The following is a 13,433-nucleotide window of genomic DNA, read 5'->3' as shown; positions in this document are numbered from 1 at the left end:
CCCCACCTGCTTTTAACATTTCTATCTTTATCCCATCAATCCCGGCTGCCTTACCCCCTTTCATTTTACCTACTGCCTCACGAACTTCCCCCACACTCACAACTGGCTCTTCCTCACTCCTACAAGATGTTATTCCTCCTTGCCCTATACACGAAATCACAGCTTCCCTATCTTCATCAACATTTAACAATTCCTCAAAATATTCCCTCCATCTTCCCAATACCTCTAACTCTCCATTTAATAACTCTCCTCTCCTATTTTTAACTGACAAATCCATTTGTTCTCTAGGCTTCCTTAACTTGTTAATCTCACTCCAAAACTTTTTCTTATTTTCAACAAAATTTGTTGATAACAGCTCACCCACTCTCTCATTTGCTCTCTTTTTACATTGCTTCACCACTCTCTTAACCTCTCTCTTTTTCTCCATATACTCTTCCCTCCTTGCATCACTTCTACTTTGTAAAAACTTCTCGTATGCTAACTTTTTCTCCCTTACTACTCTCTTTACATCATCATTCATTACATTATCATACATATGCTGATATGTATGATAATTTTTGTAACTATTTGCATGCCTGTACCTGAATAAGCCTACAAGAACTCCAATGGAAATTAGGTCACTTTGACCTTTTTTCGGGGGGGTTATCCTTGACCTTTCAGTGGGTTATGCTTGACCTTTTTTTGGGGGTTATCCTTGACCTTTTTTGGGGGCTTATTCTTAACTTTTTTCAGGGGGTTAACCTTGACCTTTTTTCTGGGAGTTATCCTGGGTAATTTACCGGGCTATGTATGATAATTTATGTAACTTTGTCCTCTTCAAGGGGGGCTCCTTGGCGCGGTGAAGAGGCTCTTGGTCCGAGGAATTAGACCTGTCAGTCTTCTTCCTCAGACCGAACCTAATTACCCCCCAATCCCCCCTTCCCTATCCCATCCTCCCCTTTTTCCTTTCCTTCTCCTCCTCCTCCCTCCCCTCCCTTTTGCCCTTCCTTTTTGGCCTTTGGGATTTTTTCCCACAGGCATGCTAGTTCCTAGGTATGGGAAAGGGTACCGGGGTCCATCCCATTCCGCTGAGGTTCTTGGCGGTGGCATAGTTTGCCGTGGAATCTGGATTGCCTGGGGATGTCCCGATCCCTCTCTGGTACCCCGGAGGGTGGCTTTGGGTGTGTCTCGGGCGACGGGTGTATCTCTGGAAGCCACCTTTCGGATTCCAGGGGTGGTGGCTGAAGGAGGTATGCTTTGTGGCAGATATCCGGCCGCCCTCTCTTTTGTCTACCGAGGTAGCTCGGCAGATGTGAGGTTGCTATCCCGGATTGCTGGTTTACTGGCATGATGGGTAGGGTATGGCACGGGTTCCATGCTGCATCTACTCTACTAGCGGTGCTGAGGTCCTCTTGGGCACGGAGGGAGATTTCTGGCCCATTCATTCCTCCTAGGAACTATCCCTCCCCGGTCCCCCCTTTTTTATTCTTTTTTTTTATTTTTCTTTTCTTTCTTTTTTTTCTTAAAAACAAAAAGAAAGAAGTAACCTAACCATGGCAGCCCCAGTCCATGAACCTGATATCCCCGGGCCCCTTCTTGATACTGCACCTCGTTCTGACCCCGCCTCATCTTTGAAACACTCTTCGGACACTCCTCATGCCTCTGTACCTCTTGCCGGTACTGTTTCCTTGCCCGCTTCAGGTACTGAGGTCTCAACTGACTCCTTCGATTTATCTGACCTCTGCTCTCCTTTGACTATGCTTCCGGCCTCTCCCTCTACGGTGTGGCAATTTTCGAATCGCCGGCCCGTTCCACGTCGGACCAGCTCTGGTCCCACGCCTAAATGCCAACGACAATTACCTGCTGATGATACTTCTCCACCTTCTCGTTCTTCTCAGAAAAGATCGACACGTCCTGCATTCCCTTTCCATGCTCAGTTTCAGAATGCACAATGGACTAAATTCTTCACTTTACGACCAACTTCCTCTACTGCCTATCTTTCCGACCACAGTATTGGCAAGGCACTCATACGCCATGTTGGTAAAGATATTTCTTTTCATGCTCTTAAGAGCGGTACATGCATCATCACTGTACAGAATGCTACTCAAGCTCATGATCTTTCTCTTCTTTCCCATATCGATACTGTTCCTGTCACTATTGAAAAACATCATTCCCTCAATTCTTGTAGTGGTACCGTCGTTCTGCCCCATACCATAGTTCAACAAAATTTCCAGACATGTGGCAATGACATTCTTGAACAGCTGGAACTCCAAGATCTCCCAATCCTCAAGGTAGACGCTTATGTTCTTCCTGCCCGCGGGCGGAGACGATACCCTAGCAATGTGACTCGTTTAACTTTTGACAGCCATGAACTCCCATCCTCAGTTTATGTAGCAGGACATCGGTTACAAGCTCGAAAGGTGATCCCTACACCGCAACAGTGTAGAAATTGCTGGCGATTTGGCCATCCAGCAAAATATTGCAGATCCATAGCCGAATGCCCAGTCTTTGGTGCTGATGACCATTCTAATACGGCTTGCAATCGACCTCCCTCTTGCCTTAATTGTCATGAGGCTCACCCTTCGTACTCTCGCTGTTGCCAAGTCTACTTAAATGAGCGGGAAATCCGTTACCTCAAAGAGGCAGAAGGTCTCCCTTATGCCATGGCAGTTTCTCATCTCCGCCTCCAAGGGAGACTACCTCGTGTTTCTTATTCCCGTGTTTCAAAATGTCCCCCCACTTCTGGGGTCCCATCTTCTGCAGCCTCCTCTGTGGTTACCTCTCCCATAGTCACTCTGTATCTAATTCTTTTGCTGTCCTAGGCTCAGACGTCCCTACTTCAACGCCTCAGTCTGTTCTCGCTTCTTCATGTTCTCCCTCACAAGCCTCAGTATCGGCGAGATCTCGTACGACACCTCCTCGCAATCGTCCCTCTACTTCTCAGAAGTCAAAAAAAGGTCCTTTAACCCCTCCTTCCCTTCTTCCACCTCCTCATTTTACCTTCCCTGTCTCTGTACCTGGTTCTTCCCCTCTCACTGGCTCTATTACAAGTGTAGAGGTTCACCCTCCTCCTCGTACTGTACCTTCCTCCCCTGTTCCCTCCCAAGTTTCTTCCTCTTCTGCCACCTCCCAGGTTTCTGCCTCTTCTGTACCCTTCCACACTTCTACTCCAGTTCCCTCCACCCTTTTGCCCCCCCCCCCCTACCTTGGTACAGTCCATTACAGTTCCAATCTTTACTCATCCTCCCCCTACCATCTCCAATATTGTCTCCCATACAACGTCTCTGAATTCCGAAATACTTGAAGCAATCTCTCAATATATTGCAGAGACCAAACCATCAATGGACACTGATCCACCCTCTGTTCCTTCTCTCTCCTCTCCTCCATCTGCGCAACTTCTTTCTTCACAGCGCACCATTCCTTTGCTACTTGACCGTTTTCCGCTGCCTCCGCATGTGGACTTTTCTAACCCCTCTAGTCCGTAGGAACCCTTACCTGGGGATTTCAGGTATCTTAATCATTGCCAGTCATGGCCTATTTACAGTGGAATATACACGGCCTCAGGGGTAATCGGGGTGAGCTTCAGATGTTACTCTCCCAGTTTTCCCCTGTTGGTGTTTGCTTACAGGAACCAAAATTACACTCTGCTGTTATCTATCCCATCTCGGGCTATAATTTATTGTATTCTTCAGATCCTTTTCCTGATGGGACCTTTAATGAAAGTGCCCTTCTTCTACGCACTGATATTCCGTACCATCAGCTATTTGTTCATACTTAGCTGCATTACACAGCAGCCCATATCCACTTGCATAGGTGGTATACGCTCTGTTCTTTATATCTCTCTCCTCAGGCATTATCTATTCCGTATATTGCCTTTCTTGTTTCGTCATTACCGCCACCGCTTCTGTTACTTGGCGATTTTAATGCCCATCATTTCCTCTGGGGGGTCTCACTGTGATTCCCGTGGCATTCAGTTAGAGGCTTTTCTTGCTACCCACCCCCTCCATGTTTTAAATACAGGTACTCGCACCCATTTTGATCCTCGGACTCATGCTCTTTCTTGCATCGATCTCTGTCTGCTCTTCCTCCGCCGCATTAGACTTCACCTGGTCTGTTCTCCCGGATTTACATGACAGCGATCATTTCCCAATCATTCTTACTTCCCCTTCATATTCACCACCTCTTCGTATCCCACGCTGGCAATTTGATCAGGCAAATTGGAACCTTTACTCACAGCTAACTGTTTTTAGTGAGGTTCCTTCTTCGTCCTCCATTGATGAGCTTTTACACCTCTTCTCCTCGTTCGTTTTAACCGCAGCTTCTCATTCTATACCCCAAACTTCGGGCAGGCATTCTCAGAAATGTGTGCCTTGGTGGTCTCCTGCTTGTGCTCGTGCAGTACGTTTGAAACACGATGCATGGGGCAGGTGCCGGTACAATAGAACCACGGAGAGACTTCTTGATTTTAAGCAGAAGCGTGTGATTGCTTGCCGCGTCATCCGTGACGCTAAACGCACTTGCTGGCGAGATTACGTCTCCACCATCACCTCTGCTTCCTCTACGAGTGCAGTCTGGAAAAAAGTACGAAAACTGAGTGGTAAATATTCTCCTGACCCGGCTCCTGTTCTGCGGGTTGCCAGTGTTGATATAGCAAACCCACTAGATGTTGCCAATGAAATTGGCAATCATCTGGTTCGTATTTCTCAGGGGCTCCATCTATGCCCCTCATTTCTTTCCTCAAAGTCTGCCAGAGAGTTAGCACCCTTGGACTTTTCTTCTCTCAGAGAAGAACAGTATAATGTGCCTTTTGCACTTCAAGAACTGGAGGCAACACTCTCAGCTTGCCGATCATCGACAGCTGGGCCCGACGACATTCATATTCGTATGCTACAACATTTACATCAGTCAACCCTTGTAGTCCTATTATGCCTTTTCAATCTTATTTGGTCACAAGGAGTTCTTCCACAGCTGTGGAAATCTGCCATTGTTCTCCCTTTCCGCAAACCAAGCACTACGGGACATGAAGCCTCCCACTATCGTCCCATTGCTCTTACCAGTGCAGTTTGCAAAGTGATGGAACGCCTGGTAAATAGACATTTAGTGTGGTATTTAGAGACACACAACCGTCTCTCCACTCGTCAATATGGCTTTCGTAAGGGACGTTCTACCATAGACCCCTTACTACGCTTGGATACTGTTGCGAATAAGAAATTTTATAAAGAACTTCAGAATGTGGTCTGTTACTATTTTCTTCTTATGCAACAAGATTTTGGATCAGAGTTAGTTAAAGGTATTTTAGAGTCTAGAGGAAATAATTTCAACTGGGAAACTCCATAGAATAATATTCAAATTTATTAAAGTAGTATTTAAATACAATACTTTATTTTCTCTCTGTACCTAATATTATGTCTTAATACTTTGTACAATAAATTTACAATATATATATTTAGTTCAAAATCATGGAAGTATCACATTAATAAGGAAGATTAATTATTCTTCCTGTAATTAAGTCTTCGCTAACATTTACGTCTTTGTCTTAACAAGACTGTGTAAACTCAAACTACAAAATGTACAAGATTCAACAAGACCTTTGAATCCGGCCATAAAGGAAGTAGAAAGCAAGAGTTTGTCTGAGAAGACGTATCTCTATGGATTACTGAACTGACCAAGAATATAAATATCAAAACAATCTTTCAGAGCAATGAGGAACCAATTATGAGTCAGCTCTAGAGCCTAATTCTCAAACTCATTCAAACTGTACACCCTAAGAGAGAACCAATATATGATCAGTTGTCAAGGCTAGAACAGGGAGCGGACTGACTACCTGCCAGTCTGTTGACCCATCATCAGGTTGGATCACCTGACCCAAACGTCAGTCAGCCGGACATAAACAATTGAACAATTCACTGGATGGTTCCAAGACTTATGCTCTATAAACATAAGAAATCCTACCTAACAATAATAATAATAATAAAATAGGGATAATACCATGGTATTTTTTATATATTAACATACAATAATACAACGCCGAAAGTCTCTATTCTAGCTATAAACGGGGACTTTCGTGCTATAATAATAAGTGATGATCATATTCTCTTACAATAGTTAAATATCACAGGATAACCAATCTGCAAGATATAACAGATGCGTATGTTCATAATGCCTTTGCGAATAACCACTCAGTTATTGCCATATTTTTTGACATTGAGAAGGCATATGACAACTTGGAGGTATAATATTTTGGCCCAAGCCCACTCCTTAGGCCTCCGAGGCAATTTACCATCCTTCCTTAAGAACTTTTTAACTGATAGACATTTCCGTGTTCAGGTTAATAATGTGCTCTCCCCAGACTTTATCCAAGCTGAAGGTGTCCCCCAGGGATGTGTTCTGAGCACAACACTTTTTCTCCTTGCTATTAATGATTTGGCCTCTAGTCTTCCATCAAATATTTGGTCATCACTCTATGTTGATGACTTCGCTATTGCCTGTTCAGGCGCTGACTGTCACCTCATTACAGTTTCTCTCCAGCATGCGGTCGACCGTGTTTCCAATTGGGCCACCACACATGGGTTTAAATTTTCCATCACTAAAACCCACCAAATTACTTTCACTAGACGCTCTGTCATCTCTGATCATCCTTTGTACCTCTATGGCTCCTGTATCCCTGAACGTGATAGTCAAGTTTCTGGGCCTCCTCTTTGATCGTAGGTTATCCTGGAAACCTCACATTACCTCTCTGAAGGCAACTTGTCACAGCCGGCTGAACCTTCTTAAAACCCTTGCTTGTCTTTCATGGGGAGCTGATCGTCGAACCCTCCTTCGCCTACATTCCACCCTCATTTTATCGAAACTTGATTATGGTGACCAGATCTATTCAGTGGCATCTCCTGCTACTCTCTCTAGCCTTAACCCCATTCATCACCAAGGAATACGTTTATGCCTTGGTGCTTTTCACTCTTCCCCTGTTGAGAGCCTCTATGCAGAAGCGAATGTTCCATCCTTATCCGATCGCCGTGATGCCCATTGCCTTCGCTACTATGTACGCTCTCATGATCTCCGCAATCCTTCCATTTATAGAATGGTCACTGATATTAGTAGACCTTCTTTATTTGTTCGCCGCCCCTGTTTACTCCGTCCCTTCTCTCTTCGCCTTCATTCGCTCTTGTCTTCTCTTCAATTACCACCTTTCTATGTTTATGTAGCATCTCACTTTTCCCTACCCCCCTGGGAAGTTCCAGCTGTTCGAGTCTGTTCTTTCTCTCTCCCTTGCTTGAAAGCCCAACTGTCTACGGTCGCTTCCCGCTCTCTTTTTCTTGACCACTTCCACTCTCATTCTCATGCCATTGCTGTGTACACAGATGGCTCTAAGTCTTCTGACGGCGTAGGATTTGCAGCAGTGTTTCCGGACAGCATCATACGAGGGCATTTACTCTCTTCGGCTAGTATTTTTACTGCTGGATTGTATGCCATCCTTGCAGCACTTATCCGTATTACATCTATGCCTGTGTCATCATTTGTGGTTGTCTCAGACTCCCTTAGTGCTTTACAGGCTATACAGAAATTTGATACACCTCACCCCTTAGTCCTCTGTATTCAACTTTGGCTACGCCGCATCTTTACCAAGCATAAAGATATTGTTTTCTGTTGGGTCCCTGGTCATGTTGACGTACAGGGCAATGAACAGGCAGACACTGCTGTGCGGTCAGCAGTACATGACCTACCAGTTTCATATAGAGGTATTCCATTTACGGACTATTTTGCTGCAGTGTCTTCCCACCTTCACACCTGTTGGCAACAACGTTGGTTTACTATGCTTGGTAACAAACTTCAATCTATTAAACCGAGTATAGGTTACTGGCCGTCTTCTTATCACCAGTGTCGAGGTTGGGAGACTACTCTCTCTCATCTTCGCATTGGCCATACTTGTCTTACTCATGGATATCTCATGGAGAAGCGCCCTGCTCCTCTCTGTGAGAATTGCCAGGCTCCATTATTAGTCAGCCACATTCTGTTGGACTGCCCACTTTATCAACGAGCACTCAGAATTTACCTCCGTCGTCGTCTTCGCTCCGCTGCTCTCTCTTTACCTTCCCTTCTCGCTGATGGACCCACCTTTCATCCGGACTCTCTCATTGACTTTTTGACAACAACTGACTGACTTCACAAATTCTGATACCTTCAGCCCTTTCTACCTCAATCTCTTGCTACCCTCTACCCCTGTACTATCCCCTGCCCCGCTGTTTTCTGTAACCTACTGATCATCTCTCCTCCCTTCTGCCGCCCAATACCCTCGCTTCCTTCCCTACCCTGCAGCGCTGTATAGCCCTTGTGGCTTAGTGCTTCTTTTTGATTATAATAATAATATGTAACTTTGTGTACCTATACCTGAATAGACTTATTTTAGGTGCCCCGTAGCTTGACTGGTAGCTGATGAATGTCTCAACTTATTTCTATTAATTTTCCCTGACAGCGGATGGAGAAGAAAAGGTATTAAGCAGACGTCAAAAGATACGAGCTAGAAAACGAGCCCTGAAGGAGACCAGTAAGGATGAAAGACCAAAGAAGAAACTCAAGATGTTGCCACCACATAAAGGTAATGTGGTCATTGATTTGAAATCTGACCATACTAATAAAAATTGTACCATTGTTCGTTTAGCTGCCTTTCTTATTGTGCGTAGGTGTGTAATAGTATTTGGGTGCAAATATTTCCTTACACTTGCTGTCCTGCTTTACTTAGCAATAAGTAGGTACCTAGGTATTAGTTGACTGGTGTGGGTTGCATCCTGGGGAACAATATTAACCTGACCCAAAATGTTCTGCATAACCAGAGGATTTCTATATAGTATGTCATTCATGTTAGGTCTATAAGTTGTAGGAGAGTGAGACGGATATTTCAGTCTGACTTGGACCATTAATTAGTCACATAGAAGCATGAAGGGAAGGGAGCCAATAAATACATATAAGAAGGGATGCGGCAGGGAGAACGAGCCCTGCTCCCTTCTTGTATATGTATGTTGGCTTCCTTACCTTTGTGCTTCTGTGTGATTAGTTTATAGTACAAGTCAAACCAAAATGTCATCATAAGTTTCATTCTTCTATGTGTGGGTTATTTATGCATTGTTCCAGTCGTCATATTGTGCCATTTTATTATATAACAAGTTTTTAGTTTGTCAGGTTATTTATTGCTCTACCAGCCTCACCTGATTTACCCCAGTCTCCTTCAAGAGGGTGCTGCCTTGGTAGCACTATTCTTTTTGTCCAATAATTGGAACTGTTCTTCTCTTCCTTGGATCCAACCCTATTATCTTCTATTCCCCGTGTACTGTGGGACATGGGTTAGTACTTTATGCATATAATGATGCTTACTTTGGGTCATATACAGTAATTCATTATATCAGCCATATACTTCACTTTCATTTTCTAAAACCCTTTCTTGCCTGTTGCTGTCTATTCTGTGGCTGGCAAATTCAGCACTGTTTAGTATAGTCATACTTTTACATGCATGCTTTTTTTATCATGAATCTTTGGACTTGAAATATTCACAGACCTCTTATGAAATCTGTGTTTCAGAGGACAAGTTGGACAGTGAGGGGGAGCACCAAGAGGCTTCTGATGATATGGAAGAGAGTGACAGTCCTAGAGTGAAGAAGGTCAAGAACCAACCCCAAAATAAGACCAAATTTGCTCTATTTGAAAAAGATGAGAGTGACGGGGAAGAGGACAATAATGAAGAAAGCGACAGTGACGGAGATGACAAAGATGATTATGGTGATGATGACGACGATGATGAGGATGATGTTGATAACAGTATAGAAAAGGCATCACAAAAATTGGAAAGGAAAGAGAAAGCAAAAATGTAAGATATAAATTATTTTTTAACTAAAGATTTTGATTACTGTATATATTTCCCTGTCATTTTATTCTTATAGAGAGCTTTAAGTTTTTGACAAATGTTCTTATGCAGTGATATTATTAGTTGTTGGAGTGGAGCAAGGTAATATTTCGTGAAGGGATTCAGAGAAACCAGTTAGCCGGATTTGAGTCCTGGAGGTGGGACATACAGTGCCTTCACTCAAAAGAAAGTATTTGGGAAGGACATCTGAACTGTCATATCTGCACACCTCTGGCAAGACAGTGATAATGTGAATGATGGTGAAAGTGTTTCTTTTTCGGGTTGCCCTGGCTTGGTGGGAGGTGGCCAGTGTGTTAAAAAAAAAAAAGATATGTATTAAACAGCAAGCGTGCGTGAAAAAAACCATACCCCCGGCCGGGATTGAACCCGCGGTCATAGAGTCTCAAAACTCCAGCCCGTCGCGCTAGCCACTAGACCAGCTAGCCACAATAAGATTCATCCAACTAGGTATATTTCTACACCATAGGAAAGTTAGCACAGGCACCTCTGGCTGGTCTAGTGGCTAGCGCGACGGGCTGGAGTTTTGAGACTCTATGACCGCGGGTTCAATCCCGGCCGGGGGTATGGTTTATTTGCAATCGTGTCATTACGATTTCTTAAGTCAAGCGTGCGTGAGCGTGTTAGATAGGAGTGAATGGAGACGAATGGTACTTGGGACCTGACGATCTGTTGGAGTGTGAGCAGGGTAATATTTAGTGAAGGGATTCAGGGAAACCGGTTATTTTCATATAGTCGGACTTGAGTCCTGGAAATGGGAAGTACAATGCCTGCACTTTAAAGGAGGGGTTTGGGATATTGGCAGTGTGGAGGGATATGTTGTGTATCTTTATATGTGTATGCTTCTAAACTGTTGTATTCTGAGCACCTCTGCAAAAACAGTGATAATGTGCGAGTGTGGTAAAAGTGTTGAATGATGATGAAAGTATTTTCTTTTTTGGGATTTTCTTTCTTTTTTGGGTCACCCTGCCTCGGTGGGAGACGGCCGACTTGTTGAAAAAAAAAAAAAATGTATTAAACAATAAGTACTATTCATTTCATTATAATATTTGACATGTTGATGAGTAAGACATATGTGTAGCAGTTAGGTATCTTTATTGTTGAAACTGTTCCACATATCTTACTCAGCAACCTGCTAGTATTTTACACCATTTTCAGCATACAATATTTGACATATTGGCATGATTGCTTTCCTTTAAAAAAATATCAATCTTTTTTCTTTTTTTTTTTCTTCAAGTCGGCCGTCTCCCACCGAGGCAGGGTGACCCAAAAAAGAAAGAAAATCCCCAAAAAGAAAATACTTTCATCATCATTCAGCACTTTCACCTCACTCACACATTATCACTGCTTTTGCAGAGGTGCTCAGAATACAACAGTTTAGAAGCATATACGTATAAAGACACACAACATATCCCTCCAAACTGCCAATATCAATCATATCTACATAAATTATTTTAAAACCTCTTTTTTAATATGCTGTCTTAATGAAATGTTCTTCAGTGCTGCGGGTGATGCCTACCTGGAGGAGTCGGCAGCAAAACTTCACATACAGATTCCAAGTCTTGAAGAGGTACTAAAGGAGCTTGAAGAATCCCCAGACCTACCCAGTATCAACATTCGAATCAAGGACACGGCATTCATACTTGCTGATTTCAGGTAAAGTCTTTCTCACTCACTACATTAATCTTCCTGGATAATCTTCTCAGGCATTACCATGATATAGTTTATAGTTTTTTAGGTGAATTCTTTGCTTAAATAGTTTTCATGTCTATCCCAGTAAAGAGAAAAGGATCAAATGAATTAAGAACAATCTTAAACCATTTATTAAATAAGCATAACATGAGAGAAACCAAAAATAAATGGATTAAGCAAAGGATAATAATATAATCCATTGTAGACATTTGATATGGTAATGGCAAGGCACTGATAATTTTACCTTGGACACACTAATTATATCTGGTGGTTTGGCACTCATTTTTAAATAGTATAATGATGTGGTACTGTATTTTACAGCAAAAGGCGTGAAGAGGGACGCAGTCGCTCAGAATACCTCTCCATCTTCCTGAACGACCTCTCCACATACTACTCATACAACATCTACTTGATGGAGAAGCTGTTAGACATGTTTGGTCCTACAGAAGTCATTGAATTTTTAGAAGCCAATGAATCGCCCAGACCCGTCACAATTCGCACCAACACACTTAAGGTATTCTAGTTTTAAGTACAACATATTGTCTATGCAGATTCCCAGAGTTTGCAATTGTGGATTTCAATTTCCCAACTTTTTTAATGAAAGGCAACCAGGATTAAATTAAATTATCCAATGATCTGGCTTAATGGCTTGCCCAAGGCCACATTACTTATTCTGTTCTCTTACGTCAGTATTAACCAAATTATAACAATATACAGTATTAAAAACATGTCTCTGAAACAACTTCAATATGAAAAAAAAGTTAGACTAGTTGCTAGTTCTGCAGGACTTTTACTTGTAAACATATCCCTTAAGTGAATTTTTAGAGACAGTTGTGCTTAATTATAATTTGCGTTTTGCTTGGATAATGTGAAGAATTAGTTATCTCTACTTGTGCTATTTATTTTGGAAATGACTCACGAAATCATAATGACACGATTGCAAACAAACCATACCATCGTGTCATTACGATTTCGTGAGTCATGTTGACGGCAGTGAAGGGACTTGAGCTAGAGTTCGTCACGGCCACGCTAGCTGGAGATTCGTCTGTAAAAACTTGCATTTGTGGTCACAGTGGTGCCTGTGCTAACCTTCCTATGGTGTAGAAATATACCTAGTTGGATGAATCTTATTGTGGCTAGCTGGTCTAGTGGCTAACGCGACAGGCTGGAGTTTTGAGACTCTATGACCGCGGGTTCAATCCCAGCTGGGGTATGGTTTATTTTGGAAATGGTTTAAGATAGTATTAGTGATTGATTTGAATGTTTACTCTTGAGAAAAAAAAAATTAGGTTTCAACAGTAGTGAAGAAAAATCACATTTCCAATCAGCTACTTTTTTAAAATTATTAATAAAGATGGTCATATGTGGTCGTTTTTCAGTGTATGCTTACCTTGAAGTTTACATTTTTGTGCATGCATTTTGCTAATGTTTTTGCAGCAATAAAGGTTACATCTTGCCGATTCCGTGTGCCTGTGTTTTCTGCAGGTGCATGCTATATTTTGCTAATAATTTTCCTTACATCAACAGACTCGTCGAAAAATGCTAGCGACATCCTTGATTGCCCGTGGTATCGATGTAGACATAATTAGTTGGTCCAAAGTGGGCTTAATAGTGATGCGTACGCCAGGCAATGTAACCTTAGGAGCTACGCCAGAATATTTGGCTGGTCACTATATTCTTCAGGTCAGTGGCTGGTCGAGTTAAAATATAATTTTTTTAGAAATTACAGTATAGTAGTTGTAAGTCACATTTGTGTAGCATTTGATTCTCTTAACAGAAAGTTTACTAATTTGGCCTAAATAGTGTTGTAGCCAATAAATTTAAAAATTTATTCTTATTTTTAACTGAATGA

At 42.4% G+C, this 13,433-nt stretch overlaps 1 protein-coding gene across 1 annotated transcript in view; it reads left to right on the top strand.

The window, feature by feature from the left end:
- Nucleotides 1–13,433, top strand: part of LOC128702304 (28S rRNA (cytosine(4447)-C(5))-methyltransferase) — a 30,514-nt gene that overhangs the window by 2,290 nt on the left and 14,791 nt on the right. Inside the window, exons 2-6 of the mRNA XM_053796487.2 lie at nt 8,450–8,572; nt 9,550–9,835; nt 11,390–11,545; nt 11,903–12,095; nt 13,109–13,264. Of these exons, the coding sequence (XP_053652462.2) occupies nt 8,450–8,572; nt 9,550–9,835; nt 11,390–11,545; nt 11,903–12,095; nt 13,109–13,264 (914 nt within the window). The remainder of the gene's footprint in view (nt 1–8,449; nt 8,573–9,549; nt 9,836–11,389; nt 11,546–11,902; nt 12,096–13,108; nt 13,265–13,433) is intronic.

The sequence above is a fragment of the Cherax quadricarinatus genome, chromosome 80, assembly GCF_038502225.1.
Source record: "Cherax quadricarinatus isolate ZL_2023a chromosome 80, ASM3850222v1, whole genome shotgun sequence".
In the NCBI taxonomy this organism is placed as follows: domain Eukaryota; kingdom Metazoa; phylum Arthropoda; class Malacostraca; order Decapoda; family Parastacidae; genus Cherax; species Cherax quadricarinatus.
This window is presented reverse-complemented; position numbering and strand designations above follow the sequence as displayed.